We start from the raw sequence: 18053 nt of genomic DNA, 5'->3' as shown, positions 1-18053 counted from the left end.
AGGCACAAGAGTATTCAATTTTATTAAATTTGTTGCCCAATTGCAATGTTTACCAAAAATTCCTTCAATTTAACACTTTGCTCTTACTCTTCCCAAAGCACAGATTTCACCAAGAACTTTTTCCAATAGCTGACCTTATTAGCTGATCCTGTTTGGTCAGGGATGCCTCTCTGTAAACAAACCTTGCATCCCTGACACAATAGCAGTGGTCTGTGGTCCTTTTGCTCTCATCTCTGGTACTGGCCATCTATCTGCTGATGGTAATGCACAGGCAGTACTCAGGAGTCAACCTATGCCATCCAGGCTGCTCTTTATCTTAGACAATACCTTGCCAAACAATTCTACTATCACCTCCAGCCAGCTGACCAAGCCTGTTTCTTTGCAGTATACTGCCAGTGGGGGTATATCTCCATTGAGCCAGGCAAATGAATTGTTACTCAGTCTACCTGTCTAGAACCTGACACCCCTCTGTACAGCCTAAGCTGTATTGTCTTAAGCATATGTAGCCAACCAAATCCCACAGACATGTAAACCAGCCTAATCTGATACTAATGAGAACTCCTCTAACTGACTCTATCACACTCACTCCTTCAAGGCTGAAGCCTAGAAGCAGACTGGAAATCTTTTCCTCCCAGCCATTTTTATAAGGTTCTTAATTAGCTCAGAGGAGCAACTAACTCCACTCAGTGCCATTCCTGTCAGCTGTATTTCCTAATTACTAATTACTCATTCAGACCTTCAGTGCCTCGTTCTGCAGATTAGTTCCCAATTAACAGGCAGTATTCAAATATTATTCACTCACTACTTCACATTGGGCTTAGAAAATAAACACTTCCTTTTCACAAAATTCAGGGAATATTTGGTTATTTAAAACAAATCACATTTGAGATTTCAACAATGAAACAGAGTATGCTGTCTGAGGAAAAATGTAGTGAGAAATACCTTACCATATTAATGGAATTCTTTGCTGGTTTTCATGATTTGTGTTATATGCATAAATCCATTTGTCGAAATTAATATAGTATTTTTTATGTTTGTAATTTCTGCATAAAGACAGTATGCATAAAAGAATAAGTGACAGCAATCCCTTAGCCTTGTTTGTTGAATTTTTTAATATTGTTGTTCTGGTAATGAACTTCAGATTGGTTTCACCTGAGAAAGATGTGTCTACACTCACAATGGAAGCATCTTAAAATTTAGAGTAGTGCTTAAGATCTCCCATCCATCCATTTTCTAACCAATTCATCTAATTCAGGGAAGTTTAAGCCTATCCTGGCAAGCAAAGGTTGCAAGGCAGGATACACTCCTGATGGGTACCAGTCCACACAGACCTGTACACACTTACTCCAAGGCACATTTTCACAGAAGCTGATTAACTACCAGTATGTGTTTGGGTTGCAGGAGGAAACCAGAGTACCTGAGAATGGGCATCATGTAGATAGCACCACAGAACTGGAACTGACCCCAGGGCCCCAACACAGCTAGCAAATGTGCCATTCCCAGTATCGCATTGTATTAAACACTGTAATACATAATTATAAACATGCACAAATCTTCATACCTACCACACAGCCATTCTTCAAAACACTTTCTGCAACAATACAACACAATAATAAACTGCCGTCAGCTATTTTTAAACCTTATTTGTAGCAGATCTCTTGTTGTGTACTCTTCAATGCTCAATTTATGATAAATGTGTTGATCATAGCAAAACACTTTGCTATCCTACATTATAAGAAAACAGCAACAGAAAAATAAAAGAACCATTTTGAAGCATAAAACAGATGCAGAGCACTCCAATGGTTTACAGTGTAACAAGGAGATAATTTCTTCGATACACAAAATAATTTGTATTTTGTGTATCGAGAAAGAATCTGAGTAAGAAAATACTCAGCTATAAATGGTATGTAATGATATCTTTCCTTTAGAAGTGCACTCCATGTGCACACATACTGTATAGCTGCTTGTGTAAAATTGCATTACTAATTGTTTCCAACACCATACTTCCTAATACCATACTAAATACAGTATAAATATAAATAACAATGACAAAACCAGCAGACTGGATGTAGAAAGTTGGTACTAGAAAATTCAATTAATTGCTGACTGATACTGGAATGTTAAAGTTATGCCACTGGGTTTATATTTACTATCATAAAATATATTTCACACATTTAACAAGCTGTGTACTATCTTATCAATCTGAAAACCACTACAATGTACAACACACTACAGCAAATATATCAGTAAAATATAATCAGATGGTAAGAAATGTTTTAATTTTATAAGCCTCTTTGTGGTAAGTAACCCTATAGAAGTTAAACCTCACCTTAAGATGTATCAATTAAGCACTGAGACTTACATGATTATATTAATTGTAAAAGGACAAACGAAATTAAACGGGCAACTATGACATCTCTTGAAAAGACTCTAATTAGCAGGAAGACATGGACGTACAAAACTACATTCTAATCAGCTGGCACCCATTATAACAGATATACCACAAACTGTCACATGCCTGACCTTAGTGTGGTAAAACATATTGAAGTGTCATACATATATCTTTTATATACAATATAAATATATGTATATTCTACGAACAATAAATAATGTAATCTTATTTCAAATTTTCATAATGATAATTTATTTGGCATATTATATCAGTATACAGTATAGGAAAAATTCAGAGCTCTTTATTCTTCCAAGCTTGAAGATAAAGTGCTGATAAAAATATTGTGTATAGAATTATCCCAGTATACTGTAATTAAGGGAATTGCAACTACTTACCTAAATTAAATTTAAGCTTGTTTATTTTTTTCTTAAATACCCAAATGGTTTACATTTGCCAATTAAATATTTTTGAGATGTAATGGTATACAAGGGTGAAAAAAATCACTGTAAATTACATAATTCAGTGAAGTAAAGTGAATCCCCAGTTTACTCAACACAAATGTATTGGGGGTAATTAGTATCAGGTGGTTAAATATCTTGGTAATAAGTAAAAAGAATATATATATAATGGGCCTATATAAAATAATGATCCTATATAATGGGCAGAGACTTGTTAGTTTGGTCTTACAGATTAGTGGAAACATGTCTTGCCATGATCAAAAGAGATTTCAGAGGATCTCAGAAAAAGATTAGTTAATACCGATCAGTCTGGAGAAAGATTAATATTTAAAAAAATATTTATGAACATTTGGGGCTCCATGCATTCACTGTCAGAAAGATACAAATGATAAATATCAAAGACTATAGGAACTCTACCTTGGACAGGTCACTATGAACCCTATAGTAGCATGTAACATCTGCAGGCTTCTCTAACTTTGACTAATGTCGATATTCATTGCCCAACCATCAGGAAAAGACTTAAAAGGAATGGATTTCATGGAAGGATAGCCAGAAAGGAACCACTGCTCTCTTAAAAGAAAATTTCTGCCCCTCTCAAGTTCGTCAGAGAGCACATGGACAAACCTGAAGACCACTGTGTAATAGTGAGGGGTGTGTGTGAAATTCCTGAGCACCGGCAGAGTGCTTCTTTTCCTTAGCCAGGGAGCGAGCGGTGTGCCAGTGTGTAGTCATATTGTAAGGCGAGTCTTCTCCGCTATATACGATGAGTCTTTACACTAAAGTGTCACAACTGGAAGAATGTTCATTTGGACAGTGGGTTCCAAAATTGAACTTCATAGTCAAAATAAGATTTTTTTTTTAGGTGAAAACTAAATACAGCCTTCCGGCAGAAGTATGTCATTATTGCCATGAAGCTTGGTGGAAGGCGTATCATGGCTGGTGTGTTGTGTTGCTGCCTCAGGACCTACATGGTTTGCCGTTATTGATGGAATCATTAATTCATCATTATATCTTCAAATTCTGGAGAAGAATATCTTCCATCCATATGTCAGCCGTGGATCATGCAGAAAGGCAATAATCTTAAACATATTTTCTATTCACAATAGAACAGTTGAAGAAGAAATTTTTCAATTTAGATCAGGCAAGTGAAATTCCTGATAGAATGTGGTTGAAACAGGTACATTGTACAGCAGTCAGATCCCTCTTCTTTTGAAGTTTCTATGCCATCTATTATAGCTTACAAAGTTACACCTAATATAACCCACACATATACAGTATATGTCTACAAGATACATGTGATCACATACTTATTGCTTACAACTCAAGTTCACATCAACCATAAACTATTTTTCTCTACTGTTTTGAAAAGAAGAAAAAAGGCAAGCTATAACAGGAAGTTTTGTTTTTATCTAGCAAACAAGCAAAGTAATATACAATTCTTACAATAATATCTGGATTAAGAGACCCCACTATTCAGAATTTTAAATTTAAATAAAATAATATGTGGAAGAAATATGTATGTAATACAGTACATGTATTTTATATAAATATAGGACATCTCAGGCTTGCATGAATTTTTCATGTGAAATTAAAACCAAGTTAAGCCATGCCATGTCATACCATATCAATACCATAAATATCTTGATAATTATTATAAAGCAATCTGAACAGAACAGGCAACAGCGATAACATTAGTTCATAAGGTCACCAGACCTTAATGCTTATAATAGGTCTTTTCATACAAATGCATTGTAAAATATGTGCACAAAAAATAAGAAGCACATTGCAGAACACAGTATATATGACATTAACTTGGTTTGATCATCAGTTATTTCACTGCTATCTTACATTAAATGGTATATGAACTAAACTAGTATTTCATTATCATGTTCACAAGGAAGAAGTCAACAACATGCATCAGAGAGAAAATGTACTGCAAGTTCTTTATTTAACAGTATAAGAACAGAAGAAGCATATATGTTTTAGGTATTAGAAAAGCTCAAGATAAATTAAACTCCAGGGCCCAACAGTAATTTCTTAACTGTACTGAAGGAAATGAGATGTTATTTCGGAAGCCATAGACACAACTATTTTACCAGTCTCTCAGGACAGTGTTAGTGCCCAAGGACTGGAGAATTGCTAAATTTGTGCCCATTGAGAGTGACAAAACCGAGACAGGTAGTTATAGACTAATAATTCTATTTCATTTAAGGTTATAGGAACAATGATTAGAACTGAATTAGAGAACCACCTAATATATAGTGATGGAAAAAAGAAACGCAACATTTGCTGGAATGAGAATACTATAATTAAAGCTTATGTACTTTCACAAAAAGTTGTCAATTTGTTTTAATCCCTCTGACCAGCAGTACAGCTTGTGCAGTGAGACATTCCAACTTGCCAATCACACGAAAGCTCGTTAGGTGCACTTTTTCCCAAAGAGGTCAGGTCACCTTTAAAAAGGCCTTAATTCAAAGCTTAGGTCACTGCAAGAAAAAGGCCACACAGTCAGTTTTCTGTGCATTCCATAATACCTTGAATGTTACCAGATGCAAGGAAGAAGGCCATTGGCATGCTGCAGGCATGTCATGTGCCAGTGTTGCCAGACACTATGGAGTAAGCCACTCCACTGTGACAAGACTGCAATGAAGGTTTCAGCAGACTGGCAGGACAGATGACCATCCAAGATCTAGTCGCCCTCGAGTGACCACACCAGAGCAGGACCGACACATCAGACAGGTCCATCTGAGAGATCGCTTCAGATCTGCCACCTGTACTGCTGCAGAAACTGCCAGCAGACACAATGCCCGAATCAGTGACAGGACAGTAAGACTCCACGCTGCAGGCCTACTGCTAACACCTCCTAGACGTCACACCTGACTGGCAAATTAGAGGCTGTGATGGACTCGTCAGCAGTGACATCAGGTTCTCTTCATGGATGAGTTACTTTTCAGCCTGCGTCACGCAGACGGGAGGGCCAAAGTGTGGAGGTCTTGCATAACCAACTTGAGTTCTTAAACAAGCAACAATAATGAGTACATAAAAGACATATGATCTAGTGTATTTAGATTTTCAGAAGACTTTTGATTAGGCTCCTCATCAAAGATTAATTCTCTCATTTTACACAGTAAGTATTCAGAAAAAAATTGCATTACCACTGTTGATTGCCACTGTTTTTAATGAATGATCTAGATGCTGGTATGCACTTGTCAAGTTTGCAGATAAAACCAAATTAGGGGAATTAGAATACACTGTAGAAACAGCAAACTTTTAAAAAGATTCAGATAAAATTTAAGACTGGACAAACTCCTGGAACATGATGTAATCAAGTGCAGGGTTTTGCCTGCAGGTAGTACAAACAGAAACTAAAAATACAAGATTGGAAACAATGAACTAGAAAGTCTACTTAAGAAAAAGACACACAAGGTTTGACACATTGTTTATACCTACCTGACAAAACATGGAACCAATAACAAGCTAAACAAAAAGTTAGGTTATCAGAAGTGTCAAATTTAAATATAGGGATGAGGATGATACAGTATGTATAACAGACTAGTTAGTATACTGCATAAAGCAGTAGTTATAATTTAGAATAATTTAGTATAATTTAGAAAAATGTGTACAGTTTTTCATGATCATGATAATGTTCTATTTTGACAGGCTAAAACTACAGAATATTTTTAAATCTTGAACACAGATGGCTAGGAGGGGATGTAATACAAGTATTCAAAATCCTCAAATGCACTGACTGTGTTATTTTCTTATTTGCAATACAATGTGTCGATATAGATTAATAGGATGTTGTGTTCTTGAGGTCTCTTTTGTATAAGTATGCATTTTCAGTAGTACCTATTGTATGCTACACTCTGTACTTCTGAGCATGTAGATACTGTATGTATAAGATGATCTTTGAAACCTATTCATTATTGTTTGCTGACATTTGGTGCAAAGTTCTATATTGTGAGTTTTATGGGAGATGTTTATAGTGTGAAAGAATCTCATGCATCAGCTCTTTCAACAAAACATGGGCTCCTGGAAGTTTCTACTCAAGATCATATCCTTTATATTATTTTGTCCTGCATTAAAAGTAGGTGTATTCAATTGCATATTTTTATAGTTGTATTATGTTTTAATTAAGTTTTGGATTTCTGAAAAATAAATAGAACTCTTTCTTTTTTAGGTTGGTGCAGCTCCATCAGTTTATGGTATGAAGTTTTTTAGAATATTTTATGTACAGGTGTAAATGTACAAATACATTTTAATGGATATGCTATTATTTTTACTCAAATAGTTTACCTGTTATTTCTGTATATTTCAGATTATATATATTTCCATATAAAATGTTTAATGAAATGTAAATGTAATACAGTATTGTGTTTATAGTAGAGATGGTAACAAAATATGAAATTTAAACATACTGATTTTCTCTATTGTTTTTTTTTAACAGTTAATAATGTAGATGCGGGAGAATTACGTGAGGATATCCTTGACATTAATCTTGGTAACACACTAATTTCTTCAAACATTTTCAAACCTGCTCCCAATAACACTGTTATTATTATTATTGTTATTTGCCTGAGATGTGTTATAAATTGCTTCTCATCTACCAGGTAACAATCAAGAATTTAAAACACAAGGTTTTGATTTTCATAAATATATATTAAAGGAGTGATCAGCTAATGCTAAAACAAAAATAAATGAATTTGATTCGAATATCTAAGATGTTTTAATTATTTACCAGTTCAGGCAAGAAACAATTTGTGTTTCACAGAAAATAAGCAACTGAATTGTTTTGAATTTGATGAAAGCCAAACATTGTTTTTTTCTGAATTAAATGATATTAACAATGCAGAGTATTTAATACATGCATTTTACAGTAAACAGTAAAGGCAAAAGTGAAAAACATCCTTTAAATAACGTTTAATTACAATGGCACATATCTTTTATATACTGTATAATATACTATTAATTAAGGAGAATAATAATACAGTTCTTTTCTTTAGCTTCTCAGAGACATTTGTTTGAAGGCGATATTGCAATTGATGTAAGTAGACAGTCTGTACATGAATATCTATTACAAAGAAAAACAATGACAAAACATCAACTGTAATTGGTTATTATAATATTATTTACAGCCTGGAAGAAATGCACTCAGAAATGAAACCACTAGATGGAAGTTTCCAATTCCCTACATTCTGACTGATTCTTTAGGTAAACAAGATATTTTTTTACATTTTTTGCATTAAAAAAAATCCAAAACCCAGTCAGTATTATTGGCCACTGTTTGTAAAGAAAGGAATGATCAGATATACACAGTTTATAATTAAGCTCATCCTGAAAAGTGAGTTATCCTGGTCAGTTTACAACCTTCCAACTTATTCCTTGCCTTATTTTTGGCAATGTTTTTAGGAATCAAAAGGCAATTTTAACTGAAATACACACATGCACAGAACAGAAGATTATCATTCAATCTCATCTCATTGCCTTCCCCTGAACATTTATTCATAAATTCACAAAAAATAGGCAGCTCTTTGTGATTTAATCCATCTTATTAAAATAGTTCAGGTGGGTAGCTGCATTAGCATGTGTAGGCTGCAAAAGAACAATAGGTTTATTCCATGCTGAAAAGAGAAGAAAGATAAGACAACTTTTCGTCTGTGGAGACTTCTTTGGGTTTAGGAAAGATAGACAATCTATCTTTCCTAAACCCAGTTTATATTCAACATGGAATAAACCTTTTACTTGTTCCTTTCGCAACTTATTAAAATTGCATCTGTATGAGATGAATAAACATCTTTACAAGAGCCGTGTATGCATTGCATAGTTACCAATTGTAATTTAACCTGTATTTTATTTTCCAGATTTAAATGCAAAAGGTGTCATTCTCCAAGCTTTTGAAATGTATCGCTTGAAATCTTGTGTGGACTTCAAGCCTTATGAAGGAGAGCAAACATTCCTGTCCTTTCAAAAGCTAGATGGGTGAGCTTTACCAGGAACCTAATAGCATCATTGCCTCTCACTAGGTTTTGCAATGATTTGCAAATCTAAATGTACAAGTTTGTTTATATGATATAGGTATATTAGGTGCACAAGCCAATGTGAAAAGCTGATAACAAACTGAGCTAAGATATACTTTAAATTATAAAGAATTAGAAGGTAGACAATGAGGTGATTATTTTGTCCTTGTTTCTTTAGTCTGCAACAGTACAATTCCCAATGCACTACATATTAAAATTGCTTCATTGCATTTTGTCACTGTTCATAAAGCAGAATATTATAGATAGTTTTTACTCAGTTATAGAAGAAACATTTCCATTTTGTCCTCTTGTTTTCTGTGGCTCAGATTGTCCAAATTTAGCAAAAATTTCAGGATGATTGTGGTTACTGCATGAAATAGTTACTAAAGCTACAATAAAAATAATGTTAGTTTCTAAAAGTCAATCATTAAGTTTCCTGAAAACTATTACTCAAAAATATGAATATACTGCATTCAATTAAATTAAACAATTGATTAATTATGTCATGTTCCCTCCCATGTTTTAAATATATTGTTAATGAAATATTTATTTCTCAGATAACAGTTACTAAAGGTTGTTGGTAAATATTATGCCCACAGATGTTGGTCCTATGTTGGAGATTTCCATGAAGGTCAAAATGTGTCCATTGGTGAAAGGTGTGACACAAAGGCAATTGTTGAGCATGAAGTACTTCATGCTCTGGGTTTTTATCATGAACAATCCAGGACAGACCGTGATGATTATGTAAAAATTTGGTGGGATGAAATTATTCCTGGTAAGACCTTAATTCTTATGCAAACATGGTTATTTAGTATGATGTCACCAGACTTGTAAGTATTAGTAGCTTATAGTGGATAATATTCTACAATACACTTTATTTTTTACAGGAAGAGAACACAACTTTGTCAAATACGATGATGAATTCATTACTGACTTGAACACGCCATATGATTATGAATCCATAATGCATTACAGACCTCTTTCCTTCAACAAAAATGAAAGTGTGCCAACCATTACAACTGTAATACCAGCCTTTAATGACATCATCGGGCAACGTCTGGATTTCAGTACTCTTGATTTGGTTAGACTGAACCGAATGTACAACTGTAGTAAGTAGTCACTGTTAAGAACATTTTACTCTGGTAAAATTACCAAAACTAGCACTCCAGTCCCATATTTTCTAATCTGTGTTGCTGTGTGCTCTTGTTTTTTAACCCGTTTCAGCTTCTTCCATTACACTTCTTGACCAGTGCTCCTTTGAGTTAAACAATATCTGTGGCATGATACAAAATGAGGAGGACAGCGCAAACTGGGGTCATACTCTGAGTGTGCCAGGAATAGAGGATCACACTCTACTCGGGCGGTGCAGAGGTAGGACGTGTGCTGTTCTATATTTTTGCAATCAACAGAAATTGATCCCTAGAGAAAAGATTGCAAGAAAGTATACATTTTACCATGTATGCCCATCCTTTTTTTCTCTTGCCCCTTCTGTGGTTGCTTCTGAGTACGTTAACCTGCTCCCATTTTGTTTAATTTTTTTCCCAGAAATGTCTCTTCTTCCCTTCCCCTATCTGCCTCTTTTCTCTTTCTGCAGCAGCCCTTCTGCTATGCTCCGAAGTAGGCTGCAGGTTACTCAGGTCTGCGATCCACTTTCAGAACCCTTACCACCCCAAATGATTATGAGCCAACTTCCCTCCATTTCCCGCGGGCTTCAAAGATTAAATGCTGTCTGTCCCCTGTCTCCATTTCGCTTTCCTGCAGTCCAAAGATAAACAGCTCACCATAGTCACCAAGATACAGAATATGCCCTTCTTTTTCAGCTCCTCCTGATGTCATCCCTCCTTGGATAGGCGGTGCAGAGTCTCTTTCTCCTCTCATTTCCTCTTTTGCCACAGTTCACATAGGTCCCCCTGGCCACCCAGTCAGCTCTGTGGGCTCAATCACACCATATAAATTTAAGTCTAGGCTTCTCATTTAGCCCTCACAGAATCCAGCACCTGTTCTTTGGCTTCAGTCTACAGGATTTTTCTTACCCTCTGTATATCTTCCAACTGGGTGTGGTGAGCCTCTGAATGTCTCCGACAAACTGTTCTACCCACAGTCCCAGTTGTCCAGGAAGTTGAAACTCAGGTCTTCTTCCCGAGCCCATTGGATTCCTGTTTCCCTTCAGTGGCTCCTCTCCCAGCTCCAGCTAGGCTGCACCTATTTCATCTTCTCTGGTCCAAAAACCACACCATAAGGGATTCTGGCAAAAATATGTTTATATATGGAAAAATGGGTATAGAGTTATATGCTTTGTTATAGGGAAAATTATTATTAGTAAAACTGAGAGATGAGTGTACTGTTTATACAACATTTGGGATATCATGGAAAAAGCTGGGGAAGTCACCTGAAAAGAAGAACAAACAATCAATGGAGCTCTTTGCAGACATGGCTACAATGGACTAATGAGACCAGACCAAAGAACATGTTCTGTACATACCAGTTGTCCTTGTTTCTTTATGTTGCTACTGAAGTTGATAGGAGAATCATATTAATTTTTACTTTTGTATGCATATACAAATGTGTTTAGATGCTGGATATTTTATGCACTTTGATGCATCTAATGGACAAGTGGGCAGAAGTGCGCTCCTGGAATCTCGTATTCTATACCCAAAGAGAAACCAACAATGCCTTGAATTCTTCTACAAAATAAAAGGAGACCCAAAGGATTTGCTGGTGATCTGGATTAAAATGGATGATGGCTCTGGGAATCTCCGGAAACTTGTGAAAGTAAAAACTATCAAAGGTACTCTAATCTAATTACATTTGATATTCTGAATATATTATTAACCAGATACATAATTTTGCTTTTTTTGAGGAAATTCTTTTGAAAGGATAATTTCATGCAGAAATGTTACTTCATCTGTAGGCATCTACTGGGGGCACTGGGTAGGTAGGCCTTGACGGTTGATGCAGGGACTACTGGGGTCATAGGTAGAAAATGTTGGAAAAGAAAGGTAGAAAAAAAAGATGAATGCTTGGGTTTAGTTGAAAGTTGTGTGCTAAATTCAGTAAATTCTGCAGGTGTCTTCTATTATTTAAGAATTTAATTTGCACTTATTATGCTACAGTACATTTTGTTGTATATGCTTCAGTCACAGTCACACCACTAAATAAAGTTTATCTACTGTACTTCAGTAACTAAAAATTAAAAAAGCAAGTAAAAAGAAACAAATAATTTGTTGTTCAATCCAAATAACAGATATGTATGGTCATATTTTAGGTGATGGACAGGACTCCTGGAAAATTGCTCATGTGAATCTTAATGTCAGAAGCAAATTTCGTTACATCTTCCAGGGTATTGTGGGATCCCAAAACACAACTGGTGGTATTTTTGTTGATGATGTCACTCTGACAGAAACTAAATGCCCTGGTGCTGTCTGGCAAATTCAGAACTTCACCAGTCTTCTTCAGACTCCTGGAACAGCGTATGTAAAGGAAAGTCCAATCTTTTACAGCCCTGAAGGCTACAGGTTTGGAATAACATTACATTCTCATGGCCCAATGAATTCAACATATGTCAACTACACAAGGGTTTACTTTCACCTGTTCAGCGGTGAGAATGATGAAGCTCTGGAGTGGCCAGCACAGAACAGGCAAGTCACAATCATTGCCATGGATCAAGACCCTGATGTAAGACTCAGAATGTCAGTTAGCAGGAGCTTCACTACCAGTAAGTTAAAATCTTTTCAAAGCTCAGCAGCATTATGGGAATTATCAATACAAAGCTACCTCTGGATGGGAGTATTCTGGCTAGAACAAAGTGATTAGATCATTGCAGGTTAACCCCCAGGCAATATTGGTGTCTGCACGTGTGCACTGTGTAGTAGTGTGTTGATTTGATCCATTGGGAGTAAGGTACCTTGATCATTGATGGCATTTATTACCTTTTCAGACTTTAAACTATTACCCTTAAACTATGCCTTGAGTAACAAATCAAGGAATTTGACAAAATAAATCGGTTACATATCAATCCAGCATTATATACTTAGCTACGGTAGCTTCCCTTTTTTGCGATTGGTTCCAAGCTAGTCCTGAGGTCTACGCATTGGAAAAAATTGAAGAAATTTAAGGTTTAATCTTACCTCCTTACTGTTTAAAATACTGAATTAAAACACAGGGTTTCAAATTGAGCCAATCATTGAATGGGTGACATCAGGATGATTCAGTTATCCCTTGAATACCAGTCTTAGTCTAACGATTTCCTGTCAAATGGTGATTCATACTAAGCTAATTCCTTGTACACAAATCAAAATGAAGAAATACTAAAGATTATGGCAAGACTGCATGTTCATTTATATATTACTATATTACTAGTAATTCAGCATATATAAGTTATACATTTTCAGCTTATTAAATAGTATGGTTTTGGATTAATAAAACTTGTAAACAGTCTAAGATTTCTCAAGTATTGTACATTGCATAGCATTTTTTAGTTTTATTTGATTACATTATCTACATAAACTCATAATGGTATTTTGCAGATACAGAATCAGTGTGGAACAAGCCATCCATAAATGGAGAATGGGATCCAGTATGTAACTGTTTCAAAGGACATGAATTTGGATGGAACACCTTTGTTTCACATCAACAGTTATTCAGAAGGAGTTTCCTGAAAAACAATGACCTAATTTTACTTATAGATTTTGAAGGTATTTCTGACATTATGCTTTAAACATTTTTCTTACTAACATTATACATTACATCTGTATACAGTATGCATCCTCATCCATTACTTAAAAATTTTCTACAGTATATCTATATAACCAGAAATGTTAGATTCAATAAGAAATAATGTACAAAATGTAAATCTTGTAAGACATACTGTACATAGAATTTACCACTTCCATGATGTTTAAATGTACTGTGTGAATGAGGCTTTATTGGTTTATTTCTAGAAAGGGTCTTGACACTCTGAAGTCTTTACTTGAAGTTTAGAGTACAGCGTGGGACTACACACTGGTTGGGATACAGTAGTCTTCTCACAGGGAGCACCAAAGCACACATGGAGAGCTAATACACAAAAATTATCCTAGCCTGTACATTTTTAATGGAAGGAGAAAGGCTATGTGAAAATGTGGAAAATATACAAATTCCAGAAGATACCTCAGTCCAAAATCAAACTGAACTGAGAAATTGTAAGACAACAGTGCTAACAAACATTCTACCTCCACCAGGTTCTATTAAACTAATATAAATACTTAATTAATGTTACAAAAGGTTTAAAAACTCATTATACCAAATTCTTAGTTTAAGAACAAACTATATAGAATAGTGCAAAGGAACAAGTAATAGGTTTATTCCATGCTGAAAAAAAGAAGAAAGAGAACACAACGTTTCGGCCGTGGAGCCTTCTTCAGGTGTGAGAGAGACAGGGCAGTAGGCAAAGGTAAAGTAGCGTGTGAACAAAGGTTAGGAGGGAGGAGGAGTGAGAGGCGGGAGCAGGGGACAGAAAGAGAGGCCAATCAAGAGGTGTGAAGTCAGAAAGGGTGCAGAGAGGTGTGAAATGAAACTTCCAATGAATGGAGAAAATTTAAAAGAAGAGTAGTCTGTCGTTAAGGGAAGGGAGAATGTGTAATCCTAGCTGCAGAATAATTTTTGTTTCGGTGGTCTTTCTGTTGTATGAGTTCGGAAAACAGCATGCCTGGAGCTGAGGAATGACAATGTTTTATAATAAATATTCTCTCAGAGAAGTTTTCTGAGGTGTCCTGGAACAAAGTGACACTCTACACTCTCCCCCCCAAGTCTAACACTGTGTAAAATTAACACAGTCAATGTGGATCTGTTTACATACAGTTAGTTCAGCCTTTAATAATACATATTTAATAGCAGTGCTTTATAATAATTACATTATTATTCCGAACTATATACACATAGTTCATATTATATTAATAGATCGTATAACATTAAAGAAGTAAAGGCTATTTCATTTTGATTTCTTGTTTAAATTGGGAAACCTTAGTTCTAAAAATGAATAGAGTCAGTCAGTATAAGCTAAAACTCATCCTCTTGGAAGACGTGAAACTATTCATGGATTGTGAATGTGTATTTATTTGCATTATGTGTTTTAAGATTTGACTCACTTGGTGAAGACAGGAGTACCTGTTAAACCGAGAAATCCCAGTGGCAATCGCAACCCCATGGAAGATGCTCTAAACTCTGTCAACATCCCAAAACCACGACAAGTACGATCTGCACCCACTGAACTCTGCCACCCTAACTTCTGCCTCAATGGCGGTGTGTGCATGACAAGAAATGGAAAACCCACCTGCAGGTCAGGAGATTAAACTTCTTTTCTTTTCTCTCTGCACAGAAGAGCAGCTGTATACAGAATTTATTTGCAAAAACATTCCATCCGTTTTCTAGTCGCTTCATTCAATATATGGTCAAGAAGGAGGATACACCCTGGATGGGATGCTAGTTCTTCGCAGGGTACACACAGACACAAACATGCACACTCTCACACCAGGTCAGACAGACAGATTAGAGACACCTTCAGTAAACAGATTAAGTCAGGAGTGAAATGTATTCTTTGAAAACAATGTGTTTGTTCTGGTAGGTGTGCTTTGGGCCAGATGTCTGTCTTCTTCGGTGAGAGGTGCGAGAAGCAGCAGGTCAATGGGCATGCTGTGGGAGTGATGATTGGAGGAGCAACAGGCACACTTGCCTTGATGATAACTATCATTGCAATCATCCTTAAAAGACGTTATTAAACATGAATTGTCTTCCTTATATATATATATCCATACAGTATATCACGCATGAAACATAGCCATTAATTGAGTTATAACACCATTGGAATTAACTTTTAAAATATTTGTAAATTCTGTTTAAAAAATAATTGAAACCCAAGATTTAAATTCCAATACTAAATTGTTCCACCATTATTTCTTTTTATAGGAACATTCATCTCATTCATCTTGTATTATCATCTTGTCTTTTGCTTTGCATGTAAATTTCTAAGATTATTAATGATTGATGCAAATGTTTCATTGACTTTATAGACAGGATGTTCCAACTTGGGGATGGTCGATTAGCACCTTTTTATTAACTTTTAATTAAATGTATGTTTGCTCTATATTCAGGAACTGGTCCCATAGAAAGTGACTGCTGTAATGTTGTTGCTAAGGTTTTATTAAAGCTACATTTCCTTGCATATGACTCATGAGTATATGGGTCAAATTTATAACATTAGGATTAGGATTATGCATAACCATAATTAGGACTACAGACAAATAAATTAATATATGATTTATATTACAGTATTATATTATGCACAGTAAGTGTAATGGAAGAAGTACAGTAGCTCTCATGGAAGATTTTAACTTTCCTTTCACATTTTGTTAAAAAAACAATATTGTAGCATCCCGCTCTAGAATTGCTTCAGTGACTTTTCCCCTTCTCCCCAGGGTCACTTTTCCCATATTTTCACCATATAAGGGTTAAGAGACAATGCTTACCTTTTCTCCTTCATGTTCTTAAGGAAAGCACATGTTTCCCTCTCTATGCTTGTCTCCCATTGTAAAATAAAAGGGCAATAAAGCTTCCCTTTGAGCCTGCAAGAGGTCTCCTCGACTTTTTACTCTCCACACTGCCTTACGAGACTCTTTGCCACAATAGGGATTTCTATTTTACTTGCTTTCTTTTAAAGACAGTTTCCTTCCTCATTTTGTCAGAAGACCAACCAAAAGAAATGCTTGTATTAAGTTAGGATTTTCAAACAATCAAAGCAGAGAGGGAATGATAGAAGTGAAAGAAACATGAGGCAATTGCAATCTTAAAAGTAGAGATTTGAAAATTGTAAACAAGATGTAGGGTTCAAGCACAGGAAAGAAGAAAGAATCAAATCCTCAGTGATTTTGATGATCACTGTCTCAGTTCCTGTTTGTCTCATAGAAAATGATAATAAAAGAAATAGAAGAAGATTATTTGTACGAATGCTCCATTACAAAGACATTAAGGAAACACCAAAAACATAAACACAGAAAAGCAGCAGCAACAAAAACAAGATAAATAACATGTATCTTAGAAAAAAAAACATCAATGTGAACCAGTGGTAGGGATAGTGTTCAGTAATCTGATAGCTTGTGGGAAGAAACTGTCTCTGAATCTGGAAGTACGTGCCTTTATGCTCCTATAATACTTACCTGAGGGAAGGGAGTAGAAAAATGAGAAACCAGGATGACTGGTATCCTTAGCGATAATTCCAGCCTTCCGGAGACAATAAGTTGTAAAAATGTCCACAAAAGAGTGGGGATCTGTAGTCCAATGAGGGACTTGGCTGACCTGATCACCCCGTGTAATGCCTTCCAGTCAGACAACGAGCTGCTGCCATACCACACTGTAATGACATGTGAGTTGTCAGGGTCACCACCCATCCATGCACTCGCGGCCACATTCCAACTTGCACTGTTCACTGCAATTAATCAATTATCCAACCTCTTTTCCCATTTCTCCCTACCTAAACTTTTCTGCCGCACCTTTTATGCTCACTATAGAGTTTCACTCACTAGAGCTACTCCTTTCGCCTGTTTGTCTAGCAATGTTGTGGATTACGGACACTGCCTTATCACCAACACCGACCACGGACATGCTTCACGATTTGGATTTGGAAATCTCTCCTGACTCATGGTTTACTGATTTAGTCTCCCCATCGACTATGCACCTGCCTCATGGATTAGATTTAGTTTTCAGACTCTGCTCTCTGGATTACGGGTCTCTGCCATCCTACTTGACCATGGTATTGCCTTACGATTTGGACTTCAGTAACGGAATTCGTACTCTTTTTCTCAACTTTTCACTCCAGGCCCACACAGGGTCTGAATAAGCTCTTCTGGATTCTGACCTGAGTACACCATCAATAGCGCACCTGTAAAAACTTCCTGACTAGTCTGGAAGGAACTATTGTGTTAAATGCAGAGCTGTAATCAATGAATAGCATTTTGATTTTTGCATTTTGGATTTTTATCATCCAAATGAGGCAGGGCAGTGTGAAGAGCCAGGGAAATAGCGTCGTCAGTGGACTTGTTACGCTGGTATGCAAACTCCAGGGAGGTCTAAGCACTATGGTACCATTGTGTTAATGTGCCTCATGACCAGCCTTTCAAAGCATTTCATTATGGTGGATGTGAGTGCTACTGGTCT

The 18053-nt window shown here is 36.0% G+C and overlaps 1 protein-coding gene across 1 annotated transcript; it reads left to right on the top strand.

Moving 5' to 3' along the window:
* The first annotated feature begins 6864 nt into the window (after positions 1-6864).
* Positions 6865-16471, top strand: mep1a.2 (meprin A, alpha (PABA peptide hydrolase), tandem duplicate 2). The gene is made up of 14 exons (XM_015349867.1): positions 6865-6937; positions 7031-7055; positions 7298-7351; positions 7854-7894; positions 7986-8061; positions 8712-8829; positions 9467-9642; positions 9755-9976; positions 10092-10238; positions 11440-11655; positions 12133-12582; positions 13394-13561; positions 14982-15183; positions 15469-16471. The coding sequence occupies exons 1-14, from the start codon at positions 6875-6877 to the stop codon at positions 15620-15622; spliced, it is 2112 nt and encodes a 703-aa protein (XP_015205353.1). The 5' UTR covers positions 6865-6874; the 3' UTR covers positions 15623-16471.
* The last annotated feature ends 1582 nt before the right edge of the window (positions 16472-18053 follow it).

Source organism: Lepisosteus oculatus, chromosome 2 (assembly GCF_040954835.1).
Source record: "Lepisosteus oculatus isolate fLepOcu1 chromosome 2, fLepOcu1.hap2, whole genome shotgun sequence".
NCBI lineage: Eukaryota > Metazoa > Chordata > Actinopteri > Semionotiformes > Lepisosteidae > Lepisosteus > Lepisosteus oculatus.
This window is presented reverse-complemented; position numbering and strand designations above follow the sequence as displayed.

What these genes read in the sequence shown, in the direction of transcription:
- mep1a.2 (XM_015349867.1), top strand. Translation starts at nt 6,875, where the DNA reads ATGGGCTCCTGGAAGTTTCTACTCAAGATCATATCCTTTATATTATTT. An exon ending in GAACCGAATGTACAACTGTA is followed by an intron (nt 9,977 to 10,091) that starts GTAAGTAGTCAC and finishes AACCCGTTTCAG; the next exon opens with CTTCTTCCATTACACTTCTT. An exon ending in GAAAGTAAAAACTATCAAAG is followed by an intron (nt 11,656 to 12,132) that starts GTACTCTAATCT and finishes GTCATATTTTAG; the next exon opens with GTGATGGACAGGACTCCTGG.